Below are 17,213 nucleotides of genomic sequence, written 5' to 3'. Positions count from 1 at the left end.
TCAGCCTTCCATCTTCTTCCTAAGGCTCCGTGGTCCCAGCTGAGCACAGCTGTAGGCTAACATAAGGTTGGTCTCTCTCCCCAGGGCTCATTTCTTTCTGGGCTCCACTGCTGTGTTCTCTTCACAAGGTCAGCTGTAGACTATCAGGATCATCTCTCTTCCCAGGGTCTCTGCCATGTCTAATGAGCTGTCTGTCTTCCCCTGCTCGTGTGTGCCATTTTCTGCCCACCAAGGGAATGGGAACTCAACACCCTATTGATGTGGCGGAATCAAAGACCTAATCTTAATTTAATCAAGTAAACATAACCTTTGAATTTAATACAGTCAAAGGGTATAATACCCAGAAGAACAGACCAGTTTACAAACGATCTGTATTTCTTTTTGGAATTCATCAATATCAAACTGCCACACTAACTTTACAGAAATAAAAAGGATCCTAAATAAAAAAGAAATGCTGTGAACAACTGTATGCCAACCAGATAACCTTGATGAAATGGACAAATTCCTAGAAAGGCACAAATTGTTGAAATGAACTCAAGAAGAAATAAAAATCTGAATAGACCTATAGCAAGTAGAGAAAAGCTCAGGCCCAGATGGCTTCACTGGTGAATTCTATCAAACATTTAAAAATTAACACCAATCCATCCCAAACTCTTCTTTAAAAAAAAATTTTTAAATAGGAGGGAATACTTCCCAACTCATTCCCTGAGGCCATTATTCCCCTGACAGCAAATCCAGACAAATAACATCAAAAGAAAAGAAAATATAGATAATAACCCATATGTTGTTTATAGATTGGAAAGCTTAATATTGTTAAGATGGCAGTACTTACAGATTCAACATAATCCCTATCAAAATTCTAGCTGGCAGGAAAGCGGTTATGGCTCAACTGATAGAGTGTCCACCTACCATATGGAGGGTCCAGGGTTCTATATCCAGGGCCTCCTGACCCATGTGGTGAGCGCCCCACAAGGAGAACCGTCCCATGCAAAAAAAGCGCAGCCTCCTAGGAGTGGCACTGCACACACACAGAACTGACACAGCAAGATGACACAACAAAAAAGCCACACAGATTCCTGGTCCCACATGACAAGAATGCAAGTGAACACGGAAGAACACACAGCAAATGGACACAAAGAGCAGATAATGAGGGGGAAGGAGAGAGAAATAAATAAAATACATCTTTAAAAAAAATTAATTCTAGCTGGCATTTTTGTAGAAATTGACAGGCTGATCCTAAAATCCTATGGAGGGAAGCGGACTTGGCCCAATGGATAGGGCGTCCGCTTACCACATGGGAGGTCCGCGGTTCAAACCCCAGGCCTCCTTGACCTGTGTGCAGCTGGCCCATCCGCAGTGCTGATGCGTGCAAGGAGTGCCGTGCCACGCAGGGGTGTCCCCCACCTAGGGGAGCCCCACACGCAAGGAGTGTGCCCTGTAAGGAGAGCCACCCAGCATGAAAGAAAGTGCAGCCTGCCCAAGAATGGCACTGCACACTTGGAGAGCTGACACAAGATGACACAACAAAAAGAAACACAGATTCCCAGTGCCACTGATAAGGATAGAAGCAGTCACAGAAGAATACACAGCAAATGGACACAGAGAGCAGACAATGCGGGGGTTGGGGAGGGAAGGGGAGAGAAAAAGATAAAATATCTTTAAAAAAAAAATCCTATGGAAATGCAAGAAATGCAGAATAGCCAAAACAATCTTGAGAAAGAAGACAAAATTAGAGGAACCATTACTTAATTTCAAAACTTACTATGAAGCTATAGTAACCAAGACACTGTGGTACTGGCATAAGATAGACCTATAGATCAGTGGAATAGAATTCAGGATCCAGAAAAAAAACCATATATCCATGGCCAATTGATTTTTGACATGGGTGCCAAGTTCATTCAGTGAGGAAAGATTAGTCTTTTCAACTAATGGTGCTAGGACAACCAGATATACACATGCAAAAGAATGAAATTGAACCTCTACCTCATGCCATATCCAAAAACAAACTCAGAATGGACCAAAGACCTAAATGTGAGAGCTTTCTAAGCATAAGTGTAAATCTTTGTGACCTTTGATTAGGCCAAGTATTCTTTACCTTTTTTGTTCTACACTTAACCTGTTTAAGTCCACGCTGTACTATGTATTATTTAATAAATATATCATACCTGTACCAATACATCCCTACAAGAATAGTGTTTTTTGAACTTCAGTTCAAGCTCATGGACCCCTTGTTAAGAACCCCTGGACTACGCAATGTTTTTCTTAGATACGACACCTAAAGCACAAGCAAGCGAAGAAAAAATAGGTAAATTGGACTTCTCAATGTTAAAAACTGTTGTGCTTCAAACACTGTTTTAGTTTGCCAAAGGGCCGCCTATGCAAAGTACCAGAAATGTGTTGGCTTTTATAAAGGGTATTTATTTGGGGTAAGAGCTTACAGTTCCAAGGTTGTGAAAAGTCCAAACCGAGGCACCATCAGAGATACTTCCTCACCAGTCCACTACTGTTGATCCTGGTGTGTTGCCACGTGGTGGAGCAGGGTGGCTGCGGATGTCTGGCGAGGGTTCAGTCTACCCCTCCAGGCTCACTGTCTCCTGTGAGGGAAGGGTGCCTGGTGATTCAACTTCCTCACCCTCAGTGGCAAGGCTATCAGACCCTTCCTCAGACACTGCATTTGAAAGAGGCAACTCTAATTTGGAAATACGGATAACATTTCTACTCTGCTTCCTGTTCTTCTTAAAAGAGGCCCTAAAGATGAGGGAGCAGGTATAGCTCTGTGTTTAAGTGCCTACTTTGCATGTATAAGGTCCCAGGTTCAATCCCCTTAAAAAAAAAAGAGGCCTGACTCTTGTCAGGGCCGCGGCACATGGGCGGCCTGATGCCGGGGAGCAGCGGCCGCGGGCACGGGGAGGGGGGGGGGGGGTGGGGGGAGTCGGCGCGTGGCTTCGGGTGTTCGCGCGAGCGGGCCGAGGCCGCCGCGGTACCTTCTGCCGTTCTGCAGCCGTCAACATTTTTTTTTCTTTCTTTTTTGCAATTTTGAACATTTTGCAAGACGAAAGGTTCGAGGCAGGTGAGAGCATCCTGCACGTCGCCCAGAAGCCCGCGGGCACTCGCTGCGCTCCCCCGGGACCGTCTCCTCTGGGAGCCCGAAAGTTGTTTTTTTTTTCTTCCAACATTTTTTTTATGCAGGTGTATTTATAAATACATCAGTAATTTTTCCTCTCCTTGTCTTCACCGCCTTGAAAGCGAATACTTTTGGCAAAGGACGCAGGAAAAAGCTCAGCAATATTTTGGGGGGGGCGGTTGTTTGGTTTTTTTTTTCTCTCAAGAAAAAATCGAGTACGTCGCGATGGAGAAAATGTCCCGACCGCTCCCCTTGAACCCCACCTTTATCCCGCCTCCCTACGGCGTGCTCAGGTCCCTGCTGGAGAACCCGCTGAAGCTCCCCCTTCACCACGAAGACGCATTTAGTAAAGATAAAGACAAGGAAAAGAAGCTGGATGATGAGAGTAACAGCCCGACGGTCCCCCAGTTGGCATTTTTGGGGCCCACCTTGTGGGACAAAACCCTTCCCTATGACGGAGATACTTTCCAGCTGGAGTACATGGACTTGGAGGAGTTTTTGTCAGAAAACGGCATCCCCCCCAGCCCATCTGAGCACAACCACAGCCCCCACCCTCCAGGGCTGCAGCCGACCTCCTCAGCTGCCCCTGCCGTCATGGACCTCAGCAGTCGGTCCTCTGCACCCATCCACCCTGGCCTCCCCTCCCCGAACTGCATGCAGAGCCCCATCAGACCAGGAACAGCCAGCCAGTGAAATAAATAACCATTCAAAGTGGGGAGACAAGCGGAGGAGAAGAGAGTGGAGCCCCAGGGAGAAGGCACCATTGTGCCTCAGTGGTTCTGTCTGCAGATTGAGACTTCCCACTCCATAGCTGTGTGACCTTAGAAAGTGGCATAACCTGTTGGAGCCCATTTCCCTTTAGGTGCAAGGGTATAATTACCTAGTTGATTAGGTTATTGTGAAAATTAGAGATAATAGTTATAAAGGGCCACATGACTACCAGCGGTAGGTGTTCTATTAGAACCATTGTGCTCATTGTTATATCTATGTCAACTTTTTTATTTTAAGTCTTGTGAAATACTTTTTTAAAGTAATGTACAGCATATAATCCCTCCTTCTGGAGAGAAATATCAGGAGATTTTGCCTATTTATTATTAATTGACAATTATTACATTTATTATTAATTGACTATTATTTCTCAGTCCCCTGCTATGTATAGGATGTGTCCATGTCAGAAATATTATATATATATATATATATATATATATATTTTTTTTTTTTTTTTTTTTTTTTTTTTTTTTTCCCCAAGTGGCATGCTATTATTAAGACCCCATACCTTGGTTTCTACTGAGAAGCAAGAATCAGGTTTGGGAAATTGAGGCTTCTTGGATAGTGAGAGCTCGTTTACAACATGCATTGAGTAGGCCTTCTTCATAGATTCTAGGTAACTCAGGACGCCCATGCGGAGGTGCAATCCATGGTACAGGACTCCAGAGTTTCAGTGGCTACCATTTTGCCAGGTTATAGGGGAGAGACACGGATCTAGAAATAAGCTGTTCATTTAAATGTCTTTCTCAATAATGGAAACACACTTCAAAATTTCTTCTCTGAATCGAAAACTCAATGATAGGCCTAATAAGAAAAAAAAAGTTAAAGCTTTTCTTCATATACCAAACTCAGATAAAACAACACTGTGCTATTCATACAATGTGGATCATTATAAAGATTATAATGCAAAATAAAAAAAGAAAAAGAAAAAGAGGCCTAAAAAAAAGAGGCCTTAAAGAGAGAGTGGGGCTCTTAGAAGGATGTGTTCCATTGCCCTTGTCTTCAGTTGTCGCTAGCCTTCACAGAGAACAGAATGTATCTTACTCTCGGCTTAATGAATATGAAATCCCTCACTAACATATAAGACATTAATAAGCCTAAAGCATGTAGCCGTAAAATGTTCTTTCCATATGTTGATTATGATGCAGGATTTAAGTTGGGATTATATCATTCCAAGTAAGTTTGAAATAGTATAATCATAATGTTTCAAGAAAATAGGAAGTCTTGTAAGCCTAGGTATTTTCTTCTGTTTGGTAGAAGATTCATCTCCATTTGGTCCTTTAGAAGGTTCAAGTAAACTTTTAGGCTATGGAGGATTAGGACTTTGGCCATACTCTGGTTGTTCTTGGATGAATATTAGTAGTAAAGTCAGGATCCATTCAAGAAAAGCAAACTTTTAAGGGAGAGAGTTATAGGTTAATGTGTGTCAGTATAATGTGTGTTGTGAGGAGGGAAATAGTTTAGGAATTCATGAATGCACATCAGTTTTTATAGCATGGCACAGGAGAGTTCTAATGAGTAAAAATCAGATTAGGTTGAACTGCAGAGATGCTGATACATATGTGAATCATTTGACTAATGTGCTTGTGCTTCTTTTCCTTCCCAGTAATGTGCTTTGGTAGAAATATGCTTTTTCCAGATGTGTGCTGCCACTGTTGACTGATTTAATTACAGAAGGCAGCTTTCCATTTCCTTTGACACAAGCAAGCAAATAGAATAAGATTAGCACACCAGAGATGGGTGAATAGTTTGGTGTTTGAATTTACCTTCTGCTAATATGTTTGGGAGAGGGCTTAATAAAATTGCTTCTGCAGTCTACTTCCCTTTTGTTTCCCATCTATTTCTTCATTGTTTGCATCACAAGGGTTTGTAGACATCAGTAAAAAGCACTCAGGTATTGTGGTTCTCTCCATTGTTTGGAAATTTGCTAGAGAAGTATTGGCTATTCATTTGTACATTGTCTTTTTGTGTCCAGAATGTTGGTTTTCTCACAAATAATATAGCATGTACTTAGAATAATTTGCTTCTCAAAAACCACCTGGGATCTCGGTAAAATGCAGATTCTGTTATCTAGGTAGGGCCAGGTATTCTGCTTATCTGACAAGGTCCCAGTTGATACTGATGCTGCTGGTCCAGGACCACACCTTGAGTAGCAAGACACTTTTGTCCCTGACATCAGGTTGAAGCTGGTGGTCAGTCCTGGCTGGGAAATGCTGTTCTTAAATTGAGATGTATCCCAATCAGACAGCATCACATATTCTACCATCCAGAGCCCCTGGGTTACATTTACAAATACTCCTTTTTAGATCAATTATCTTTATGCTCTAATTGTACATTGACATCGCTTTCCTCATTCAGTCCTCAGACTAACCTGAAGGAATATCTTATTAGCTCCCTCTTAGAGCTGAGTCATCTGGTTAAGTCACCTGTGTGGGGTCACACAGGCCTTCTCATCTAGTCAGGTACAGTTCTACCCCAGTTCTTTACCGTCAAATCATTCAAGTAGTCTCACAGTGCCACTTGACAAGTGTGCACTCTAGAAGCTGGTACAAACTTGAAATATATGAGTAGAGCTTGTGCTTCTTCACTCCTTGCTCTGTTTTCAGCTCTCCATTGGAGGCATCATCATTCTGAAGGACACTAGTGAAGACATTGAAGAGCTGGTAGAACCTGTTGCAGCCCATGGCCCAAAAATTGAGGAAGAGGAGCAAGAGCCAGAACCCCCAGAACCGTTTGAGTATATTGATGATTAAGGACCAGAGGTGCGTATGAAACAAGATTGCATGTGAAGGACTACTTCACAAATATTTTATGCAAGGATATCATCTTCGTTTTTTTCTTCATTTTCTGCTTAATCCCCCTTTACCTAAACAGTATTAAAATGTTCCCCTTTTTTCACCTTTCCCTGCTACATAACTACCAGTTGCTTTTTCTTTTTTTTTTTTTTTTTTTTTTTTTTTTTTTTGACTCTCTACCATCTAGTACTGTACCAATGTTATTCAAAGTGACTGGTCTGCCAATTGTTTTTCTAAGTCCATGAGAAGATAAGGGGCTTGCACCAGAATGTAAATTGACTCAGTGCTTCTTTCATCAAGAAAGTCTTGCTACCAAGAGAAAAATGACAGCTGAAATGAACAGCTTGCTTACTGATGGAACTGATTTACATTCTGATGTCAGTTCCTTGTTGTGGATTGATTATGGTTTGTGAACCAGCATTAGTCCATACATCACAAATTTGAGTAGCACAAGTCTAGACTTCTGTTTTTCTGCTTTTTCTTTTCATCACTGATTTTTCTCTCTCCCCCTCTCCTTTGGCAATATCTTTTGGCACTAAAAGCCTTAACACATTTCATTTATTCAGTGAGACTATTGAACATCTAGTGTATATAAGACATGGTGCTTACTCATTTCGGAGTCACAGCTTTTTCCAGTTGATGAGGATCATTCTTATGCCTTTGTTAAGGGGGTCTTTAGATAAAAAAGATTGGGATAATCTAATCCCATGAAATTCAATCTTATTTCCCCTATTTCTTTTGAATAGTCATCACATATTTGAAGTGTATAAACTATATAATTAAGGTTCTCTAATTCCATCCTAGTCCATCCAGACAAATATGAATTTATTCTGCTCTTTAAAGAAAATAAAGACAAAAGAAAAATACATTTAAAAGTCTAGTTGCGAATCTAGGGTGGTGAGTGTTACATACTGAATATGAATTTATGAAACCTTTTCCATACATCTCGGATACTAAGTATTAAGGCAGGAACCTTGCCTTAGTAGGAAGTTGATTCCAGACTCAGGGAGACCATTGTTTGGGTCCTACCTTAGAGGTAGGTTTATACTGATATCCCTACCATGTGCCCTTGCTTTGGAAAATCATCTTCCAGCCCTTGAAGGCCTAAGCTTTACCCAACCAGCACATGTTGGAATTGATACCATGAGCATTTGGTTTCTGTCGCACAATTGAATTGGCTATTATTAGCCCCCCTCAGCCTTTCACAAAGCCTTGCTGATTAAGTCTTTCAAGACATTTAACTACAAAACGGCTTAGACGTTTATAATTGGAAATTGGATTTGTGTCACTTTTCAAAAGGATAAAACATTCGGTCTGTTAGGAGTTTGAATGCAATAGCCTGTCTTGGCACAGACTGGCACTGGAAGACCAAACGGGCAAGTTGAAGGCTAGTTTTAGACTTAAATAGTAGTTTAAAATGGGGGAGGGGGGGGATGTTTTTGAAACCAGGAACGACCCTAGCTTTTTTTCCCCCATCTTCCCAGGATCTCATTTGCTCACCTGAAGAAGATTGTCAGACTCATAGTGGAAATAAATGCCTGTGAGGAAATTTGTCCTGAGACCTGCTATTCAACGCATGTATCATTGCCTCTGCGCTGACCTGAAGAAACTTGTCTCCAAGTATTTGGTTGAACAGAAGATATATGACTATTTAGTGTGCTCTTTCACAGAACTTGGTTTTCAAATAAATATATTAAAATCTCCAGATGGAAAAGGACTTTTTGTTTGTTTTTTCAGCCTGGGTTTTTAAATAAATGGACCCCCCATCCCCACCCTGAAATGCCTAAGTCCATGATTTGTTAGAATGAGTATGCATGGCTTTTATATTGATGACCAAGTTTGACTATTTTTAAATTATAGGCCATTTGAAAAAATGGGGAAAAAGAAAAAAAAAATCAATCCCTGGGTCATGACCCCAGGAATTTTCTGTAGTTTTTTAAATGGGATAGAGGATAGTGTGCTGTCACTTATTAAAGAATTCTCTAGTGGCACAAGGGAAATGTAGTCTGTTTAGGTGACTCAGAAGCATTTTTTAAATAGCCTTTGCTTATTGTTTCCTGCTTCTGACCCTGTTAAAGATAATAGATATGAGTTGTTAAGGCTTATTTAGCCAGAGTATCTGATAATACACTTACCTATTCTTACCTACTCTTCTTGCATGTATTTTTTAAGGTTGCAATAGTATGCAGAAATTTGAAATGCAGAAATTTTAACAAATATAATTTTGATTTCTAACTTATGAAGACTTTCTTAGGTGTTAGATTTGTGGAGTAAGCAGGTAGGGTTGTTACTCTGACAAATATCCTTTCTCATGTTCTTGGCATATGAAATGCATCTTTCTGATTTACTGGGACTTGGGAATAAGAACTAGATTCCAGGGTTTTTGTGTTGTGTTTTGTATCTTGGTCTTCAACCATGCATAATAAAAGTAGGTAGCTTCCAACACTAAACACAAATGGCTTGGCTGTTTGCTTCTACCTTGATTCTTTCACTTCTGTACAATGTAACTTAAATTTATGATACAACCCTTTGGGTCTGGAAAAAACTATTTCTAGAGGAAACAAACTCCTGGATAGATCAGCCCTAATACAACACATCTGCCAAAGCCATGTTGGGTTCCCTTCTAAAGGTTACTGATCCCAAAGGATGGCTCAGCTCATTGGTTAATTTCATTGTATCCCCTCCTTTGTAAATTCCTTGTTTCCTCAATATCAAATGATTCTATAAAAGAGATTATCTCATTTCCTAGACTCTCATTAGCTATGTCCTTCCTGTTCAAGTTCTTACCATTGCTTGCATTCAGACAGTTATCTCTAACATTTCCCTTAATATATGAAATGTTTAAAAAACAGAAGTCTCTCAGTGATGTCACTGTTCAAAATTGAATAGTTTGGAGAGATGCAGTACATTCACTGGCTTCCAGCCAGAGTTATGAAAATTCCTTCCAGAATAATAGATTGAACTTCAGGAACCAGTCAGCACTAGTTGCTGTTAGGGCAGGACAATTCAGAATTCATATCTTGGTCCTGAATCTTCAGAATGTTATAGTTTTTAACAGTGCAAGCTACAAGCCAAATGGCCACTTGGAGCAGGTTGTGATGAGATGATATCTCTTTTCCTCATGCTGTTTTCCTCAGGAAATGCATAAGCACTTGAGCTACTGAGCTACTAAGGATCAAGGAAATCAATAGTGAAATGGAACAAGATGGAAATAAAGTTATATGATGATAGGGTAGAAGCTAAATTAACACTTTCAGTAGAAGAAACAGAAGTGGGGATGGCAGCAATTATCTCAGGTGATGTCATTGTGGTATGTTTCAGAGTTGACGGCAAGAGGATATACAACAAAGAAACCAGGTGAAAATAAATTGTTTGGTTTTTTAAACTGGAAATCCTGAATCCCAGACTTCCTCTATACCAATCTGCAGGTAAAACTCTCCTGACTCCTGCTGTTGTTGTTTTTAAGAGAAGTAGGTTTACAGAAAAATCATGGATAAAATACAGATATCCCATATACCACCCTATTATTAATACTAACACCTTGCATTAGGGTGTTTGCTACAATTCATGAAAGAACATTTTTGTAATTGTACTGTTAGCCATAGATCATTGGGTTCACTGTCAAACCGTCTTGTATTTTTTGTTTCTGTTTTTTTATTTTTAATTTTATTCTAGTAACACATATACAACCCAAAATGACCCCTTTTAACCACATTCAAATATGTCATTCAGTGCCGTTAATTATATTCACAATGTTGTGCTTCTATTACCAAGACGTTTCCATCAACCCAAATAGAAACTCTGTACAATTTTGAGGTACTAACTTCCCCATTCTTTACCACCTCCCCGGCCCCTTGTGACCCATATTGTAGTTTCTGACTCTTATGAGTTTTCTTATTCAAATTATTTCATATAAGTGAAATCATACAATATTTGTTCTTTTGTGTCTGGTTTATTTCACCCAACATGATGTCTTCAAGGTTCATCCTTGTCACATGTATCAGAACTTCATTCCTTTTTATAGCTGAATAATATCCCATTGTATGATATCATTTTGTTTATCCACTCATCTGTTGATGGACATTTGGGTTGCTTCCATCTTTGGCAATTGTGAGTAATGTCACTGTGAATATCAGTGTGCAAATATTGGTTTAAGTCCCTGCTTTTGATTCTTTTGGATATATTTGTAGAAGTGGGATTGCTGGGTCATATGGTTATTCTGAACTTTATGAGGAAATGTCAAATTGTCTTCCATAGTGACTGCACCATTTTACATTCCCACCAACAATGAATGAGTGTACCTGTTTTTCCACATCTCCAACATTTGTCGTTTTCTGGGCGGTGGAGGAGGGGGGTTAATGGTAACCATTCTAGTGGGTATGAAATGGTATCTCATTATGGTTTTGATTTGCATTTCCCTAATGAATAAGGATGTTGATCATCATCTTGTGCTTTTTGGCCATTTATCTTCTTTAGAGAAATGTCTATTCAAGTCTTTTCCCCTTTTTTTTATTGGGTTGTCTTTTTGTTATTGAGTTGAAGGTTTCCTTGATCTATTATGGATATTAAACCTTTATCAGATATATGGTTTCCAAATATTTTCTCCCATTGCGTAGGTTGGCTTTTTATTTTCATGATAAAGTCCTTTGACGCACAAAAGTTTTTAATTTTGATGAGGACCATTTATTTTTCTTTGTTACTTATGCTTTGGGTGTAAGTCTAAGAAATCATTACATATCACAAGATGCTTATGTTTTCTTCTAGGACTTTGATAGTTCTGGCTTTTATATTCAGGTCTTTGATCCATTTTGAGTTGATTTTTGTATATGGTGTGAGGGGGGGGTCCACCTTTATTCTTTTGCATATGGACATCCAGTTTTCCCAGCACTATTTGTTTAAGAGACTATTCTTTCCCAATTGAGTGGACTTTGCAGCCTTGTCAAAAATCAGGTGGCCATAAATGTGAAGACTGATTTCTCAATTTAATTCCATTGGTCTATATTCTTTGCCAGGAGCATGCTGTTTTGATTACTGTAGCTTTTTAATAAATTAAGTCAGAAATTGTTTGCCTACAACTTCCTTCTCTTTCAAAACTACTATTTGGAGTCCTTTACCTCTCCTTATCAATTTGATGATTGACTTTTCCATTTCTGCAAAGAAGGTTGTTGGAATTTTTATTGTGATTGGGTTGACCTATAAATTGCTTTGGGTAGAATTGACATCTTAACAATATTTAGTCTTCCAGTTCATAAACAAGGAATGTCCTTCCATTTATTTAGGTTTTCTTTGATTTCTTTTAGCAATGTTTTGTAGTTTTCCATGTACAAGTCCTTTATGTAGTTACATTTATTCTTAGATATTTGATTCTTTTAGTTAATATTGTAAATGTAATTTTTTCTTGATTTCTTCTTCAGGTTGTTCATTTCTAGTGTATAGAAACACTACTGATTTTTGGATATTCATCTTATACCCTGCCACTTTGCTGAATTTGTTTTATTAGTTCCAGTGCCTGTGTTGTGGGTATTTCAGGATTTTCTAGATATAGGATCATATTGTCTATAAATAATGAAAGTTTTACTTCTTCCTTTCCAATTTGGATGCCTTTTATTTCTTGCTCTTTCCTAATTGCTCTGCCTCAGACTTCCAATACAGTGTTAATAACAGTGGTGACAATGGGCATCCTTGTCTTATTCCCAATGAGAGGCAAAGTTTTCAGTCTTTTACCATTGAGTATATTAGTGGTGGATTTTTCATATATGCCCTTTATTGTGTTAAGGAGGTTTCCTAGCACCCAGTATTTCCCCTTCATTGTTCTTATCTCTCCGTGTTATCATTCACTGCCTACCTTCCCCAACACTAGTTTTGCTCACCGTTGTAACTCTAGCACTTGGTGAATAATCAAATGTTTATTGACTATATTGTTAAGAATGACAGATGAGGGGGGAGCAGATGTACCTCAGTGGTTCACTGCCTGCCTCCCACAGACGAGGTCTCCGATTCAATCCCCAGTACCTCCTTTTTTAAAAAAAAAAAAGGGTGGCATATGAGCCATGACTTAGCAATAACAGAACAATATGGGACAGAGTCAGTAAGTACATTAAAAGGTGATTAATCCATCTGTCTTAGAGATGCCTTCCCCAGGGACCTAAAAATCTCCTCTCATCCCCTTCTTTCAGTGACTAATGCTCCTGCTGAGAAATGCTTCTCAATTGGTTTCTTCTTGCAGAGCCCTGGCTTTTCTTTGTACACGTGCATGTGGAAAGATGGGATCTAACCGGTGTGAAAGAGGATAAGAAATGAGTTTCAGGAAAGAAACTTGTGATTTTTTTCCAGTCCTTTCCCTCATTTATCATCATCATAAATAAAGTAACATTTTTGCTTTTCACAGAATATCCCCTAGAAGGTGTTTTTTTGTTTGTTTGTTTTGCTATCTCTAGGGTTCAAGTTCCTTATCTACCCCTCACTGTTTATAGTCAAAATCTGTAAGGACCCTTCCATACCATATAATGGAAGATCATAGACTTTCAACTCAGACTTAGGTTCAGATCCTGATCCTGTTCCTCACTGATTTTCTCATTTGTGCAAAGGAAATAATGTTCACCTCAGGGTTGTTATGAATAAATTTTTTTTTTGAGCATCATTTGTGCAGGGATTCTTGGAAATTTATATTAACTTATTCCTCACAACCACTCTGTGAGCTGGATGCTATCACCCTGAAATAATATGTTGTTATACAATGTAGGCATTCAATAAATTTTAGTTCAGATATAATGGTGTGGCCTAACCCCTCATTTTACAAATGAGACTACTTGGAAGAATGAAGTGATTTGTTCACTGCCAAGAGCCATCACAATTGTTTCCAATTCTTGTTTTCATTAAGCTAGCCTCTAGTCTCTTATTAATTTCCGAGACTTTTTTGATCCAAAGGGTCAGCAGTTCCCCAAATAGCCATTTCTCTGCCAATCCTATATCTGTCCTCTGTTCCAAGTTTATCATCTTCCTCCATACTCCTAAACCAGTATGTCTTTTCTGAAAATGATCAACAAAAGTAATATTTCTGAAAACCTATAGCTTCAACAATGTGGAGAATATAGGCATTTCCCATTTGTTTGCTGGGACTTGGGTAGTTTCTTTGGTACATGAACTCTGTTTTCCAAATGGGTGAGTTATTTATTTATAATAAAATTGCATCTGGACAATAACTACCTCAGACATTACACAGAGCTTGGATGTGGCAGAGTTGGGCAGAGATAAAGAAGTTCCCGTTAAGCCTTATTCCCATGACCTGTTGTAAGCAGCCGCTGACTCTTGGACCATGATCTCTCAGAAACCCTGATTCATGTTCCTTGCAACACTCAGTGCCTGTGAGTGGGTGCTGTCCTGCTAGTCCTAGCCCGTGAATCTCCAGGCCTCAAGCCCATCCCCGTGGTGGCCTGGACCTCGGAGCCTTGGCCTCTCTCTCCAGCGCTTTAAGAGGAACGTGCTGTAACACCTCAGCCAGCAGCTGGGGGAAGGTAAGAGACACACTCCTGGTTCAAGCGAGGACAGCAGGGTCGGAGTCTACATAAGACCAAACATGTGCTTAGAACCAGAACAGCAGAGGCCCAGGGAAAACTAATTTCATTCTCTTAAAATAATTTGATAAACATATATTTGTAGTTGAAATAGACTTTATGGGAAAAAAATGAACAAGTTGTTGGACTAACATATTTATTTTATAGCTTAGGAATGTTTTTATTTTTGATGGGTGTGAGGAGGTCATGGTTTCACTAAAGTGTCTTTTAAGGTCTTAATCCAGCCCTGACAGGGATAGTCATCTGTCCTGAATCCCTCCCCATTCTCAAAGCACGGATCCAAGACACAGTCATGCTCTGGCGGTGAAGTCGATATTATAAGGAAGATGGAAAAGCACCACATCAGAGGAGAAAGCCAGTGTGATCGAATAAAATTGTGGAAAATTAGAATCCATAGAAGACTGCATTTAACTCGTATTTCGGTACCACAGCAGAGATGTTCTGAGAGGCTTGTTCGTTGATCTATTCATCCATTCTCTGGTATAATTATAGAAGTGAACTTCTGTAACTTTTTCAGCCCAGTCTCCATTTGCATTCTTCCTGCTAACAGGCACCTGAGCCTTCGTTTCTCTTTAAGTAAACTGTTCACCTCCTAGTCCAGCCCAGGTGCCAGTCAGCAAGTCCCGTCCACCACAGTGATTGGTTCAGGAACAAACAGAGCCCAAGTCAAGCCAATCAGAGCCAGCAGGACCCAATTCTGGGACATTCGTTGCAGCTGTTAGGAACCACTCTCTCTTCCTGTGACTGCCCCTTCTACCACATGCAGCAGACCCAGAGGAAGCCAAGCTAAGAGGGGAGCCAAACAGCACCACGTAAACCCTGAACAAACTGTGCCTCTGCCGGGATGTCACGGTGTGTCCACACTGGCAGCACTGGCCAACCTTCTTCCCCACCACCCTACCACCACCCCCACCCCCCGTTTTCTGTTGTGTGCAGATATTTTAGTACCTTTCTATTTCGCAGCCCAGGGAGAGACTTTAGGTCTAATGAAACAAGCAGCCATAGCTGCTTATCAGGGAGGGAACTCTCAGTGGGAGGACCTCTCTCCGTGGGGTTATATAAATACCCTGCCTTCGGGCAGCACAAATTTCTCTCTTCTCTCCTGTGCAAAGTGGAGAATGCGGAGCCGCCATCCACCAGCCAAGCTGTTGGCCTCCGCCTGGACCAGCCATGATGGGATCTCTTCCCCTGCTCTTTTAGGTCCTTTGTGCTGTCAAAGTAATAAAGCCGCCGTTTGCTGAAAGTTTCTGTGTAACTGAGCCTGTGCTCCTACAATGCACCAGACAGCAGCTCACTTCACAGATTTTGGTACAGTGAGCAGGAGGCATGGGGAAGAATGGAGTGGGCTTATCTTGTGGCCATTATTTTCATCACTCTTGCATTCCCTTTGTGCAGGGGCTTCTTGGGCAACATAGGATTCATGACTGTGGGCTGAACTGAGGGGTTGGCCCACCCTCCCAGCCTAGGTGGAGGTCCCAACCCACAGCCAGGGGACCTAGAGCATGCTGTCTCTGTCCTCTTGGGGAAGAGCAGCGATAAATGGGACTTTGCAAGTGCTCCCATAAATGCCAGGGAGTTGGTGAGCTGGTTCCACACTTAGATGGATGAGGCTGGGGCTTCCAGTACCCTGCATGCACTTCCCAGGCTCGTGGCCTCTTACATCTGCTCTCATTCTGGAACCAGGCACGCCTCCACTCGGGTCACCTGGACTGATGTGAAGTTAGTGTGATAATTCAAGATCCAATTCTAATAATTCAAGAGATTATTAGAACTGAAGAAGTACAAGCTTTTACAGAGGAGACATGGGACGTGAAAGGTAGGGAGGGACAGAAGGATGGAGAGGATCTCTTGTGGCTGCCCCAACTGTGATGACACCAGTACCACCCTGATCAAGCAGCTAAATGGAGGAGTCTTGGCCACTTCATGTCCAACCCCAGCCTCCAACAAGCTTTTAGGTGAAGTTACAGAAGGAGGAGACGGGTGGGGAGGGAGCAGCTGACAGTGCAGCTGCAGGGTGCCGCGGTCACCACCTCTGTTTGACTGGGACCTTTGGGGAGTCAAATGAGCATACCCCACTCTGGGTGACCCCCAAATTCCAACAAAGATGAAGTAACGAAGAAGAAGCCATAGTTAACGCTGCGACAACTGAGAATTGGCCCATAGATAATCCTCCCCCGCTGGAGGGATTTTAGGCCCTTGCCAGATTCCCGTTTCATTAGGACATTGATGACTTTATTAGAAACAGGGCTCCTCAGTGGGGCAACAAGCTGGTTCTGCTCCTCACCCAGGACTTCCCGTGGGAGATGCAATTGAGCTGGTTTATGGGCAAGAGCTCCCATATTAGGAGGTGGCCACTGTAACTGGAAGCGGAGCCAGAGTGGTGAGCAGTAGGTCCTGAGACCTGAGGGATGGGCGGGGCTCCCCTTTTGAGAACCCCACTCACTGAGCTCTGTTCTCATGGCTACTGGAGCAAGGGGACCCAAAGGACACCATAGCTGCATTATCCAGTGGAGAACTTTGGGGAAAACATAAACTAGAAGGAAGGCTATTGTGGGAAACTGGCTTACCTGTTCCCTATTTGTTGCACTTGTCCCCAATTATTGTTAACGTTGCCGTGCTAATGAGGAACAGCTGCTTTGGAGTTCCTAATAAATATGATGCAGAAACTAGGGTCGAGGCTGTCGGTTCCAGAAGCTGCGAGCCCCCTGGTTCCAGCCTTGGTTCCTCGTGTTTCTCTGTCCTTTATTTCTGTAAGTTCTGCGTCACCTGCCCTTCGAGCAAACCTATTGCTGAGCTGGTTCTCAGCAGAAGGCCACGGGTTCAACAGGGTCAATCTGCCCCTTCCCATCCCTCACCATCCCATAGAGGAGCGGTGGAGGAGGAGGAGGAGCCTGAAGATCTACCTCTTCCCAGGCCCTGACTGGGGCGTCTGACCCCTGGGAGGGACCACCT

General features: G+C 41.4%; 1 protein-coding gene and 1 pseudogene across 1 annotated transcript in view; both read left to right on the top strand.

The window, feature by feature from the left end:
- PSMD1 (proteasome 26S subunit, non-ATPase 1) overlaps positions 1-8,401 on the top strand; it is a 124,452-nt gene extending 116,051 nt beyond the window's left edge. Inside the window, exons 24-25 of the mRNA XM_058299902.1 lie at positions 6,499-6,654; positions 8,172-8,401. Of these exons, the coding sequence (XP_058155885.1) occupies positions 6,499-6,645 (147 nt within the window). The 3' untranslated portion in view covers positions 6,646-6,654; positions 8,172-8,401. The remainder of the gene's footprint in view (positions 1-6,498; positions 6,655-8,171) is intronic.
- On the top strand, positions 2,963-4,290 carry LOC131279110 (hepatic leukemia factor pseudogene; annotated as a pseudogene).
- Positions 8,402-17,213: the final 8,812 nt, after the last annotated feature.

This window comes from Dasypus novemcinctus, chromosome 7 (genome assembly GCF_030445035.2).
Source record: "Dasypus novemcinctus isolate mDasNov1 chromosome 7, mDasNov1.1.hap2, whole genome shotgun sequence".
Classification (NCBI taxonomy): Eukaryota; Metazoa; Chordata; class Mammalia; order Cingulata; family Dasypodidae; genus Dasypus; species Dasypus novemcinctus.
This window is presented reverse-complemented; position numbering and strand designations above follow the sequence as displayed.